Genomic DNA, 15,013 nt, shown 5'->3' with positions numbered 1-15,013 from the left:
GTCTACTCCAGGCTCCCAATGTCCATTGTCGCGATGCTCCAACTGCCGTGAAAATAATCTGCCTTATCACTCCTTGGACTCCCCATGCTCCCATTACTTCCTAGGTTCTGCAGGATTCCGCTCTGTTCAGGACAGGAAGGGAGCAAGGTGGGGGAACATTCCAGAGTACATAGTGAGTGAGACCTCTGACAAGGAATAGAGTCAGCAATGTGCAGCCACTGGCTCGTGCTGGCTCAGGAAAGCCAATCTTTAGCAACTCTTCCCAACTCTGTGATCAGTAATGTCATGTTGGTAGCCTGGAGCCAGCGGCAATGGTAGTATTTACACCATGGAAATCAGCAAATGCTACAAATTAGGGTTCTCTTTTCTCCCAGAAAGCCTGTGATTAAACATTGATCAGCACACCACTGGATGCAGTCTCAGAAAGAAAAATTCATACATTCAAATGAAGGTCAATCCCTCCACACCCCTGCTTTAATTAAGCAGGACTACAGCTGCACAGACTAAGCAGGCCGTGAATGTTGTTTTAAAATAACATAATTCAGAAAACTGTTTATGTATTTACAAACCTTGCCAATCTACTCACTCTCCATCCCTCCTTGAGGTCACTTAAGTTTGTTTCCTTTTGCTGTGTTTCCCCCAGAGTCAAAGAAAGCCCACCTAGGACACTTCTTTTGTTTCTAAACTTGATGGACCCAAACAGTGGTTGAAACAGACAGCCAAGCTCTGAGCACAGACAGAAGAATGTCCTGCTCACCACGGCGGTGCCTACGTCTGTGTCAGACAACCCAGTCTTGCCCCGAAGTCAGGCTTCCCTGAGCCGAAAGGCTTGATAACATGTTTGCCCCTGTCCTCCGGTTTCCCAGTCGTTGGGCCGCCTTCACTGGTGCTTCATGAACAGTCTCTACGCTGCACTTGAGGACGACTCAGCTGGGAGTGAAACATGATCAGGAGATAATTTGGCCCAGATGGCTCTAATGCAGGCAGGAGCATTTGGCTGTGCATATCCTCAGTCTAGGGAAACCCATTTAAGTTTTTTTGAGAAGGGAATGTAACCAAGCAGCCACATACCCTCAAAATGCTACCTCATGTTTTACAGCTGCAATGAGATGTCTGATCATGCTCCTGGAGAGACATTCAGCTCTTAGGAAGGTAAAGCCAGGCTAGCCTTTGCTGCTGGATGCCACCATGGCTCGGCTCGGTACTTGGCCTTTGGGGGATTCAGAAGGGATCAGGCATAAAACCTGGAAGATATTCCTAGGTCCTGAGGATCAAGGGATTGCAGCAAAGGATAACACCGCACCTGGAAACAGGAGAAAGCATCGCAGAAACAGAGTGAACCAGGAGTTCAGAAGAGGCCCAGGGAGAGGCTTGGGGGACACAAAAAGGTGAAGTGGCTGCTTACAGTAGCTGTCTTTATTTGCATCAAGCTCTGAGGCATAGGAAGGGGTTAGAATTCACTATTTGACACAGTTTTTCTTTTCTGTCATGCAATTGACAGGAGAAAGATACAAATAAAAGAAGCGGCTTGTCTGCGGAGTGTAGCTTAGGGAAAAGATTGCTTTGCTTCAGGAAAAAACAGGACCGTGCAACCCAAGGCTCTAGAGTATGATGGGGACACGTTGGTGAGAGGGTCTCACCAGTGTTAGTGAAAAGGTGGGCTGCCTTCAGGGACCAGCTGGAGCTCTACAGCTCTGCACACAGTGTTCCATCTCATTCTCTCCAGTGTAGTCATGGACGCTGTAAGGTGTAGCCCTCCCAGAGACCACTTGGTTCCCCACTGCCTAATCTTGAGAATGAGCAATTCATGCTCCCCTGAAGTGGGTGCTTCCCCACTGCTGCGTTGGTCTTCCTCCGTGACAAGTTTCCAGGGCTGGATGAGATGACAAGTAAAAAGTGGACTTTTCAGACAGATCTATGTCATCGGAAAGATTTTGTCCCTTTTAGCCCTCTGGCTGGAACTGGGATTGGGAATCACTTTCCATGGATTCTGTTAGTATTACAGGCCCATGGGTTTTTGGTGAAGACAAATGGAATCTTACTAAAAAGACTTATGCCCCTAGTCACTGTGGCCTAAGTAACTTTTGTTCCAAATAGGCAGTGATTATAGAGAGAGCTCCCTCTCCATATCATGAATGTGGAGAACAATACAAGTATGCAATCCATAGATATCATTTCCATCATCCCAGAAAAGTTCCCTTTTAGGCAGCAGTGTGCTGGTAAATGGTGACTAACCAGCAATCTGAAAAACAATCTATGCATATATGTATGTGTGAGAGTACGTTTACTATAAATTTTACTTATCTAAAAGATGTGGAACACACAATCTACAAATAATAATAAAATACACAATACGCCTTCCTGTAACTTCCATATAGCCAATTCATCCTCAGAGAATGCTTTTGTTGATTTTTACCAAGCTCTTGTATCTGCAACCAACCTGTGGTTGCCATTGATCAACAAGCATAGTTCACACATATTGACGTTTTGTTTACATTAATGAGCAATGCAAATATGAAACAACTTCTTTGTATGCCAATACTTCACTTGGATAAATTGAATAATAGTTTTCAAATAATGGAAGACTATTCAAGTGTTCAAGTGTTTGTGAATATCACAAGGTAATGGTTGCAGAAACAATTATGTATTGCGTTATTAACATTTTTTCCCATCACTTTCCTAAGTCTAAATAATCAACAACAAAAAATAGGGTGAAATAATTAGAAAGCAATGAATTTTGAATGTTACCTTTGTTTTTAACATAACTTAATTTGAAAGTTATTATTTTAATGATTGTTAACTTGAAATTTTAACAATGGGTTCACAAGTCAACATGTCATGTGCCTCTGCAATCAATTCCATGCCATATGTACACTTTTTTAAAATAAGGAAAAGGTAAGAATACACAACACTCCATGGATTCTCGAGGTTAAATCTATTCTTTCTTAACATGACAGGAAGGTAAAGCTTTGACCCGCAGGGGAGACTGGAGAGGGGAAGTTGGCCTGTCTGTTTGCATTTCAGGAGCAGGCTAAGAGTGTGTTTCTGGAAACAAAACTGTCAGAGTGAAGGCTCACAAGAAATCAGAAACAGGACCCAGATCTCTGCCCAAGGGCTTCTAACAAAGGCTCAAAGCAGGCTTTTTTCCAAAAATGTTTTTAATTCCAACATCCATCTTAATGGCCTACTGTAGCCTAATTTAGCCAATAGCTGTTACTCTAAAAATGGAAGCTAATGATTCCAGCTAAAAACAATGAAGCCGGTACTATCACAGCATGTTGTAAGAAACTGATTATCACAGGGTGCATTTTTCACTGCCTTTTCCCTGAAGAAAGGCTTAATACGAGTCCCACATCAAAAGCAAAAGCATTTCTTTCTCTCACGGGACCCCAGGATATTAGGAATGTGTTCTCTAGAGGCAACCACCTCCCAGAACTACTGTTTGGCAAGAGGCATCACACGCATGGAGCAATGGTCTGGCTGAAGGGCACCACCTGCTATTGCTCATCATGTTCGCGCCATTCAATAAATATTAGCAGCATCAGTTTACTTCTTTGAAGCACCCGCAGGTACCCACCACTTGGCTCAGTGCTATATAGCTCTACACACTTTATATTTTGCAAAATACGTGCATATGGAAAAGAAGCACAACATTTAAGGCAAAGATCAGATAGTAGCCATATTGCACAAGTGTCTAGCTGGATAAAATCGGCAAAAAAAAAAAAAATAGAAGGTTTGTAAAATGATCAAACGTTTAGATATGCAGGATAAATATGTTCTGGGCATCTAACATACATAATGAATACAGTTAATAATACGTTCAAGTACTGTGGACGGTTGTCCTTCTATGTCGGTGGGGATTGGTTCCAGGATTCCCCACAGATACCAAAAGTTATCCAAGCTCAGGTCTCCATTTTGCTATTAACAACTGAGAAGCTGAATAATCTTAATTTAGGGCATTCATTTCCGAGTGAGTTCAGAATTTTCTTATTCCAGCTTGTGACATCTCAACGAATTTCCCATTTCCACCTAACGCTGGGAGCCACGTTCCTGGACCACCTTCAGGATTCTGGCAGAAGGGGTTTCAGGTGAGGTGAGAAGGTTACGAGGCGAACTGGAGGTTCCTGGCTGATGCACCTGCGCCTTCACGCGCCCCCGTGCGCACACACAGACGTTCGCTTTCTTACAGCTGCCAGCTTTAAATTCTGCCTTCCCGCTGTGGTTGTGCAAGGTGGTCCTTTGCCGCATCGAGAGGAGCTCATACGGCAGAGCCCCTAGGAAAGCAGGCGCCCTCGATCACCTACACTCTGAGCAGGGGCAGGTCTTGCTGCTCACTCCACTTGGGGTATGGTTGCAGCCTACTCTCTCACCCTTTGTGGGTAATGATAATACACTTTGGATAAACACAATGGCATCAGATTGAGCAAAGGATCTCTTTTACATGCCTTAAGTTAGGGTTTCTTGAATTAAATACCCAAGTTATGAGAAAGATTAGCCCACCTCTTGCATCAGCGTGAGCTGGAGGTGAGACATGGAGTCAAAGATTATTCTGTAACTTTAATGAGTAGGCCGGGGGTGGTGGCTCACACCTGTAATCCCAACACTTTGGGAGGCCAAGGCAGGCGGATCACGAGGTCAGGAGTTAGAGACCAACCTGACCAAGATGGTGAAACCCCATCTCTACTAAAAATACAAAAATTAGCCAGGTGTGGTGGCACATGCCTGTAATCCCAGCTACTCAGGAGGCTGAGGCAGGATGATCCTTTGAACCCGGGAGGCGGAGCTTGCAGTGACCCGAGATCACACTGCACTCCAGCCTGGGCAACAGAGCAAGACTCATCATAAAAAAAAAAAAAAATTTAAGGAGTGCCCTGCCAGGTTTGAGACTTGCACAGGGGAGCGCAGTAGCGCATGGGGCCTGTCGCCCCTGTATTTTGGCCAATTTCTCCCATTTGGAATGGGAACATTTACCAATGTCTGTACTCCCATTGTATCTTGGAAGTAACTTACTTTTAATTTTACAGGCTCACAGGCAGAAGGGACTTGACTTGTCTCAGATGGGACTTTGAACTTGGACTTCTGGGTTAATGCTGGAATGAGTTAAGACTCTAGGGCACTCTTGGGAAGGCATGATTGGTTTTGAAATGTAAAAAGGATATAAGATTTGGGAGTGGCCAGGGTGGAATGATATGGTTTGGCTCTGTGTCCCCACCCAAATCTCATCTCAAATTGTAATCCCCATAATCCCCACATGTGTTGAGGGAGGGACCTGGTGGAAGGAGATGGAAACATGGAGACAGTTCCCCACATGCTGTTCATGTGAGTTCTCACAAGATCTGATGGTTTTATAAGGGGCTCTTTCCCGCTTGCTTAAGCTCTCACCTGCTGCCATGTAAGACATCTGCTTCCCCTTTTGCCATGACTGTAAATTTCCTGAGGCTTCCTCAGACATGCCGAACTGAGTCGATTAAACCTCTTTCCTTTATAAATGACCCAGTCTCCAGTATTTCTTTTTTTTTTTTTTTAAATTTTGGGACAGGGTCTTCCTCTGTCACCCAGGCTGGAGTGCAGTGGTGCAATCACACCTCACTGCAACCTCAAACTGCTGGGCTCAAGCAATCCTACCAACTCAGCCTCCCAAGTAGCTGGAACTACAGGCATGTGCCACTACACCCCGTTAATTTTTACTTTACTTTTTGTAGAGTCAGGGTCTGGTCTTGAACTCTTGGGATCAAGCAATCCTCCAACCTCAGCCTCCCAAAGTATTGGGATTATACATGTAAGGCACTGCACCCAGCCTCACATTTAAAGGGCTTTTAATAATGAGTTCAGGGCCAGGTGCAGAGGCTCATCCTTGTAATCCCAGCACTTTGGGAAACTGAGGCAGGAGAATCCCTTGAACCCAGGAGTTCAAGACCAGCCTGGACAACGTGGTAAAACCCCATCTCTACAAACAATATAAAAACGTAGCCCGGCGTGGTGGTGCACTCCTATAGTCCCAGCTACTTGGGAGGCTGAGGTGGGAGGATCACTTGAACCCAGGAGGTGGAGGTGGCAGTGAGATGAGATTGCACCACTGCACTCCAGCATGGGTGACATACCAAGACTCCATCTTAAAACAAACAAACAAACAAAAAAACCACACAGACACACAATGAGTTCATTTCTCCTGATATGAAGCAAATTTTGAGTGCAAAAATTTATTTTGATTTTTAAAAAAGTAGTTCAAGAATGCATATTCTTTAGAAAAGCACTGTACATGCAGGGACCTGGGCTTTGTCATCACCCTGGCAAGCTAAACTGCCTTATCAACACTGTCCTTGCAAAAGTTTCTGTAGAAGTTGATTCATCAATTAAAAGCCAGATCTGTACATACACAGCTTGAAGAAACTGCCAGTAGTTCACTGCTAATTACCAGGGCAAACATTTGTATTTCAAAGTTGACCAACAGGACGACAATTCTCAAAGCTCTAAAAAGATTTTGTCCTACCAAACGTTAGCCTAGTGTATGACCATTACCCATCCATGGTTAGTAACAATCAAAGGCAACACTTCTTACAATAACAAATGCCATGAGCAGCGATCTCAATAAATCCCTCTTTGCCTGTCGCTATAAAAGCTGGTCTGGTCCCAACTCAGCATCAAAGACATTAGTCCAGACAGCACAGCACTATCAATTCAGGTTTCCTTAGCAAATAATTGCTTCAGATATACTCGCAAGGGCTCCTGAATTGGAGTTTTCTGCATCATCTCCATAAAAATATTTTTTTCACGTCTATTTTTTCATTGAAGAATTGAAGCAGACCCTTGGGAAGTTTCCTTAAGGAGAGAGAGTAGCTCCAAAAATAACCTTCCTTCCAGCACCACACCACTAACCCAGAGAATTCACCTCATGGTGGGATGGTCACTCAAAGTCTACTGTGAACCTAATCCCCAAAAAGGTAATGGAAAAGGCTAGAGGAAAATCCTAAACAATTACCTATGCCTTGTATCTTTCTCTAGAAACACAATCTACTAATAGAAAAGCCAATTTGAAATTTTAAAAACGTAGACGCTACTCAAGAGGGCTGTCATCAATGTGGGAAAACTATTAACTCAAGTGGATGGCATGTTTCTTTTCCTGTATTAAAAAAGCTCCTCACATTGAATAATTTTGATTTAGATCAGTTTTGATTTAACAGACAGCATGAATCAAACTTAGTTAAAACCTTAATGATGTTGTAATATTTATTAACACAGCCAATTCTCAATATAGAAGATTTATGAATCTCCTAATACTTCCAGTTTATAAACTGGCTTTAAAAAAAAATGCTCTTTTGAAGAACAAAGTTTCAGGGTTTGGAGGAAAGAGAAAGTGATCTTTACAAATTCTTCAGGGAACCACCAGGGATCTTTTAATCCATTTAAATACAAATATAGATCAGATTCTGATCTGATATTTTTTCTATACTTTTGAAACACTTTTCACTCACAAATCCAAGGTGACAATGGCATTAAAAATATCTACAGGAAAGGACTAGCATGAAATACAATACTATGATAATAGTTATTTCATTAAAGTGGTTACTTTTCTGTATTCTTCACGTGTCCCATTGTATGGCTATAAATTTTTATAATAAAAAATTGTAAATTAAGAAAGAATTCAAGTGAAGTATTGTTGACCTTATAAAATAATTCTGAAAACAAATGTGTAGAAAGAAGGCATTCAACTAAGAGAAGATGCTGGATGGAAAGGCTTGCAAGGTCCCGGGAGGAGCTCCAGGGTGAAGCTCATCGTTAGCCTTTCCAGCAGCACTGTCCTCGGAGACCAGAAGCAGTGGGAGCCCCTTCCCTGTGGCACCACAGACTCCCACCAAGGCACGTATCATGAACACTGTACTGGCACACGTTTATTAGCCTCGGGTGTATGGGGAATCTCAGAGCACTTCTGAAATCTGTACTTGATTCCTTTTTACACTGAGGAAAGTGAGATTAATACACAAATACCAAGATGACCAAAGAATGGTAGCCTCGCTGGCAACAGTAGCCATTGCAGGTGACCAAATTGCCTCCATAGCACTCTGTAACCCACGGGCTTAGGGAAAGACTAAGTAACATTTCTTTTTCAAATTCACTTCAAATATTCAACTATGTTCATTTAAAAAACAGCAACTATATGCACAAGACTAAACAGATCTCATTCACACTGCCAGCCCACAGAGGGGACTCTCTGTACCCTTTCAGGAGGCTTTTGGGCAATAAAGCCAAAATCTGTATTTAAAATAGGTGTGTCTAATAAGATACATTTTTAACTCATTTATTAAAGGTCCTAGTGGACATTCCAAACTAGTAACATACCTAGAGAGAGAAAATACAAATGCTTACTGTATAGTTATACAAAAATAGAAATCCATCAATAGAGTCCAGTCCTCAAGAAATCACACAATTTGTACCCAAAGGCTGTATATATATCAAGGAAGGATGACTTCCTTCCTTGATCTCTAATAACATCCTCTCCACATCGGAGGTATCTGGAGGTTGGGCATTTGCCTAATGCCACAGGATCCACCAGCGGGGGTCACAGCTGCTGGCTGGTGAAGAAGGATTTAGTCTCCCTGCAGACAGGATTGACACAGAGCGGACAGCTCAGGGTCAGCTGCTTGGAACACAGCTCGTTTGACTGGATGTGCGAATGCACCAAGTCGGCCAGGGCCTGGAAGACAGACAAGAGGCAAAGAGGCATGAGAAGCACAGGGTCTGCTCGTCTGCCATGCCCCCTCCTCCAGCTGCCCAGGTCAGCACTCTGGCTTGGGGTTTCTTTTCATCCGAGTGGTGAGCCCTTTGAACCAAATTCTACAGCATCTTCCTTTCCTGAGAATCCTCAGCTTAGGGAAAGTTCAAACAGAGATTTCAGGAAATGAAAACCTCTTACCCCACCCACTAGGCCTTTTCTCTGGAAAGCAGGTTTTAAATCAGACATAGTTACAGGTGGGTAGAAATCAGAAAATTGGGGCTATCTGAAGGAAAAAAGACTGAGCAGATAAGGAATTCGATTTTATTTTTGTAATTAATTGGAACTCCAAATGTTCTAATATGTGAGAAAAACCAATATTCTGCAAGTTTCTCAGAGGATTACTCTCTGGTATGTTCTACTAAAACGGTTGTAACACTGTAGATACCTTAGAGAACAATGGATTTCCATTAAGAGACTCAGCTCTTCTGATGTTTTCAACTCCACACTGAATCAAATGAGAAAAGGGAGGAAAAACACAGACATACTTTATTTTTCTTTTTTTTTTTTTTCAAAGAAACTGCTACAAAAAAATAAATACACACAGACACACACATACAATTCAAAGTCTGACTTCAACTGTTCACAGACTGCTCATTAATGAAAAACAGTCACGGGGTAGGGCTGTATGTTGATTCTGTTATCATAAATTATTCCTCAATTCTTACGTCCTTCCCCTTCCCGTTACCGTCCTACAGGTGGTTTGTTTGCAAATCCTTTTTGTGGTTACACTTGATGAAATTCTCAAGCAATTTAAATCTGTTTGCCATTCTTTTTTTATTCTCTTTTACTAGTGCATAATTTTACAGACTCTAAGTAGAATGTTGCTTTAAATATAGTTTCATACTTGTTTTGATCCCAAGTGCCAAAATGAAGTAAATTAACTTATTGACTATAAAATGTATATTGGACCTACACTAGATCCAATTCAGAGTTGGGTTTATATATATACACACACACACACACACACATATACACACACATACACACACACACACACACATATATATCAGCCTCTTGAGTAGCTGAGATTACAGGCACCCACTACCATGCCTGGCTAATTTTTGTATTTTTGGTAGAGGCAGGGTTTCACCATGTTGGCCAGGCTGGTCTTGAACTCCTGACCTCAAATGATCCACCCGCCTCAGCCTCCCAAAGGGCTGGGATTACACGTGTGAGCCACCAAGTCTGGCCTGAAATATATTCTTATGGAGAAAAATCTAAAGGAAAACAATGGGAGGATTGTTTCAGTACCATCCCTACTCCTGGCTCCAAAAATATCCACTGCCTAATAACTGAAAACAATCTAATCATGATTTACTCAGGTAGTTAGGATTCTTCTCTCTCCCTTTTCTTCTGATAGCTTTTCAGTTACTTGATATTTTTTATTTATCTATTTATTTATTTATTTATTGAGAGGGAGTTTCGGTCTGTTGCCCAGGCTGGAGTGCAGTAGTGCAATCTCAGCTCATTGCAACCTCCACCTTCCGGATTCAAGTGATTTTCCTGCCTCAGCCTCCCGAGTAGCTGGGATTACAGGCACGTATCATCACGCTTGGCTAAGTTTTGTATTTTCGTACAGATGGGGTTTCGCCATGTTGGTCAGGCTTGTCTCAAACTCCTGACCTCAGGTGATCCACCTGCTTCAGCTTCCCGAAGTGCTCAGATTACAGGTGTGAACCACCACACCTGGCCTCAGTTACTTGATCTTTTAGATTAGCATTAACATCAGGAGACTGGCATGGGAAAGACATTGAGATTCAGCAAACACATGGATCTCAACTGAAGAGGCTATATTCTCAAACTTCATATAAAAGTCAGTTACAACAGAACAACCAGTGTTGATGAAGGGCATTCTCCAACAATGTTGATGGGAGAGTCGTCAGCGATACACTAACTAGAAAAATATATATCAACACTGAAATTCCGTGTGCACCTGTAGTCCCAGCCACTTAGGAAGCTGAGGAGAGGATCACCTGAGCCCGGGATTTTGAGGCTGCAGGGAGCCATGACTGTGCCACTGCACTGCAGCCTGGTTGAGAGAGCCAGATTTCATCTCTAAGCAAATTTATAAAATCATAACAAATTTAAAATAAAAAATTGTTTTCCAAATATATTGGTATAAACTATATTTTCACTGAAGTTTTAGCAAGTTCACAATTAGCCAGCCCATGGACAGATACAGAAGGCATCTTTAAACAAAATCCATAGACAATGCTGCAACCACTTCTTAGCCAATTACAACTTGCCTGCAAATCCTGTGTCAGAACCACTGACAAGAAACTTAGGTGCTCCCTAACTTCACCCACGTCTGATTGATGTCCAGCATGGAAATTCAAATTCCATGGGGGTCGGGTGTTGGCTCCAGTTCTGCCCCTACCCACTCTCCCCCCTGCCCTCCACCTGCTGCCCAGTCCCAGAGAGGGTGAAGTCTCCTGCAGGCTGGGCCTCCATCTATCACACGTGGGGTGACCAGGGCCAGAAACTCTGGCAGAAAGGGAGAAAAGGGTTTCTTGGGTCCCAATGCTTCCACACTTCCCATAAAAATAAAGCTATAAATTCGACATAGGTTTTAGGCCGGCTCTCAAAAGGCAGGACATAGATGAACAATAGTTTTTCTCCATCCTGCATGACAATTCACATCCATCTCATATTACAAGACACCAAAGATGGTATTTGTTATTTCAGTAATCAGATTGATCACAACACGGCAGCAAACAGCTAATTAAGTGAGTGCATAAAAGAGGCCAAGGAAATCACACCACACATTGCTTCCACGTTCATTTCACGCTCTTCTCTTAAATGACAATGACTCCTATATGCCTTGACACCCAACAAGAAGCCATGTAATAGCCCTGAGTAAAGGTCACTATTAGGCAAAGAAAAGAAATTATAAAACAATAAAATGTTTTCCTTTGGAATTAGTGAGAAGTATATTTCTTTTTTCTTAAAAAAGTGTAGTTGTTATTACTTTCGAGTAGCCCAGTAACTCAAACAAAATGATGTCAGCCACAGTGATCCCTGGGGCACCTGGTTTAAGGAAAGCACAGGTTTCCCCTTCTAATGCAAACAAATACAGTAAACAATATTTTGAATGACACATTAGTTAGTTGCAGAGAAAATTTCCTTTTAAAACAAGTCATGGTGGGATAAAGGCAGATGGGTGCATTTACCTCCTTGGCTAAAACTTGAGAGTACTCGATGTCCAGCTCATACAGCGTTTCAATATGGTCACTGGTAAACGCTATCGGAACCAAGAGGATATTCTTCCTCCCCCTCTCACAAAGCCCTTTGATAGATTCGTCTGTTTGAGGACCCAACCAGGGCATTGGACCAACCTATGCAAAAGGTAGACGAATGTGTAAGTGGGCCATGCCTCCTGATGGTCCGTAGTACCTGTTTGCCCCCCTGGGCACACGCACTGCCCACTGGGGGCAAGAGCCACTCTTTACACCTGCTTGAATGGATTTTGATATTTTCACATGGAAACTTGAATCCTAGTAGTTGCCTCAATATAAATAAATAACAGTTTCTGTCATTGCAGCTAAAAGTAAAATATTAAACCAACGGAACTCCACAAGTCACTTGATTTCCCCTTCTATCTTACTCACTTGCAGATTCTTTCTGCCCACGGTGAGCCTTCAGGTTATGGAAGAGCCTGTCTATGTGTAAGAGCCAAGTCTAACCATTTTACAACTCATAAAATACATTTTACCAAAAGAGCTGGCTGCCCGCCAGTGTGGAAGCCACCTACCTTGGATTGCCACACCAGTCGGTAGGGGTTGCAGTACCCCAGCCTTTCCATGACATTTTGGACAGTGGCGCTTACCTCCTGAGGATATGGGTCGCCTCTGTTGACCACCTGCAGTGGAGACACAATGGGTGTTCAGTCATTAACACTGGGAAGGCCCCGAGAGCCTCTGACTATGTGCTGACATGGTGTGAGCGCTGGAACAGAGTCTTCCCTTTCTGTCTCCTGCACCAATGATGACATGGTCTGAGTTCAATCACCAGACTTCCTTAGTTCCACTTCGTCATCAGCCAAAGAAAAACACCGCACTCAATCATCTCTAACGTCCCTAAGAGGGTGGAGAATTCTATGTTCCATGTTATTCATGGGAGACTCACAAGATCTAACTAAGGAGGATGGTTCTCTCTCCCTCATCTGAAATATGAAGATGACACAGAAAAGCTGGGCAGGATGGGAACTTCTACCTGGTGGTCATGTGAGTAGCTGATTTCACAACAGGAACTGAAACAGTGCTGCATGGACAATGTACAGAACGGCTGGATTTACAGTAAACCCTGGTAGAATTAGAGGAGGAAAGCAGCAGCACATCAGTGCAGGTTACGGGCACCTCCAAGAGTATGACCCACACCTTCCACTTCCTCTCTCCCCACCCTTCCTGCAACAATGGACAACAGGCAAACACTCTGTGCACAGCAAATGTTTCATACACGATCCCTTGTTAATACCTTTGAAAATTTTCAATGCAAATTTTAATGCTTTAAACATTCACTGTGTACTGACTCCCTAGCCCTCACCTGGCTTTATTTTCTTCTATAACATCTATTATATGCTAATCTACCATACCATTTTCGTATGTATTATGTTTATTACCTTTTCTCCCTACTCTCTGCAGACGAAGATTTTTCTGTTTTCTTCATTCCCATACCCTATGATATGGCTGGAAACAGTGACTGGAATATAGCAGGTGCTCAAAGAATACTGGCGAAATGAAGTATACTGACAGGTCGGGCACAGTCGCTCATGCCTGTAATCCCAGCACTTTGGGAGGCCGAGGCGGGCTGATTGCCTGAGGTCAGGAGTTCGAGACCAGCCTGACCAACATGGTGAAACCCTGTCTGTACTAAAAATACAAAAATTAGCCGGGTGGGGTGGCACACACCTGTAATTCCAGCTACTCCGGAGGCTGAGGCAGAAGAATTGCTTGAACCCAGGAGGCAAAGGTTGCAGTGAGCCAAGATTGCCCCATTGCACTCCAGCCTGGGCGATAGAGCAAGACTCCATTTCAAAAAAAAACAATTACATATATACACTGACAAACTATTTTATGATTATTACTACTGGTCTGTTTAAAAGCCATGGGAGGCATAAATGTAGAAGGAATGAAGGAAACACAAAGTTACCAATAGGACAGCAATGCAGTAATTGCTACAAACATGATCTACCCATGGATGCTAAGATTAGGGGCAAAGTATAAGGAATAACCGAATCTCTATATTGTCTCAAAGTATCTCCTCCAAGATATTTTTAATTACAAAGAGAAAAATAGTAATTTTAGGATGGATCAACACAGCAGACACACCCTTAAACAAGTGACCAGGGATCACACATCACCAGTAGAAAAGCACATTGACATCACAGACCCCCGGGTGTGATGCACAGAGCAAGGCCCCACACCCCTGTGGGTTCTTGCCAATGATGCATAACCGCAATCTAATCATGAGAAAACTTCAGACAAACCCAGATGGAGGGACGTACCACAAAACAACTGACATCCTAAAAATGACTCCTCAAAAATATCAACGTGTGGCGGGGCGTGGTGCCTCACACCTATAATCTCAGTGCTTCGGGAGGCTGAGGTGGGTGGATCACTTGGGCCCAGGAGGTCGAGACCAGTCTGGGCAACATGGCGAAACCCTGTCTCTTCAAAAAATACTAATATTAGCCAGGTGTGGTGGTGTGCGCCTGTAGTCCGAGCCACTCAGGAGGCTGAGGTGAGAGGCTCACCCAAGTCTGGTAGGTTGAGGCTGCAGTGAGTCATGACTGCACCACAGCACTCCAGCCTGAGTGACAGAGTGAGATCCTGTACCAAAAATAAATAAATAAACAAATAAAATCAAGGTGATGAAAGAGAAGCCAAGTATCAGGACTGTCACAGCTTGGAGGGTGCTGAGGAAAGCCCACAGCCACATGCAGTGTGGGACCCTGGACTGGGTCCTGGGAGTGAGAAAGGACATTTTTGGAAACACAAGTGACATCCACATGAAGCCTGGAGTGCAGTTAGTAGTATTGTGCCAGTGCTGGTTTCTCAGTGCCGGTAGCGGTACAATGGCTGTGTAAGATGTTAACACCGGTCTCAGTGCCGGTAGCGGTACAATGGCTGTGTAAGATGTTAACACCGGTCTCAGTGTCGGTAGCGGTACAATGGCTGTGTAAGATGTTAACACCAGTCTCAGTGTCGGTAGCGGTACAATGGCTGTGTAAGATGTTAACAC

General features: G+C 43.3%; 1 protein-coding gene across 1 annotated transcript in view; it reads right to left on the bottom strand.

Moving 5' to 3' along the window:
• Positions 1–7,213: 7,213 nt before the first annotated feature.
• Positions 7,214–15,013, bottom strand: part of FECH (ferrochelatase) — a 39,357-nt gene continuing 31,557 nt past the window's right edge. Inside the window, exons 7-10 of the mRNA XM_011971714.1 lie at positions 12,525–12,632; positions 11,944–12,108; positions 9,159–9,218; positions 7,214–8,692 (exon numbers count right to left, since the gene is read on the bottom strand). Of these exons, the coding sequence (XP_011827104.1) occupies positions 8,558–8,692; positions 9,159–9,218; positions 11,944–12,108; positions 12,525–12,632 (468 nt within the window). The 3' untranslated portion in view covers positions 7,214–8,557. The remainder of the gene's footprint in view (positions 8,693–9,158; positions 9,219–11,943; positions 12,109–12,524; positions 12,633–15,013) is intronic.

Source organism: Mandrillus leucophaeus, unplaced genomic scaffold (genome assembly GCF_000951045.1).
Source record: "Mandrillus leucophaeus isolate KB7577 unplaced genomic scaffold, Mleu.le_1.0 Scaffold124, whole genome shotgun sequence".
Classification (NCBI taxonomy): domain Eukaryota; kingdom Metazoa; phylum Chordata; class Mammalia; order Primates; family Cercopithecidae; genus Mandrillus; species Mandrillus leucophaeus.
This window is presented reverse-complemented; position numbering and strand designations above follow the sequence as displayed.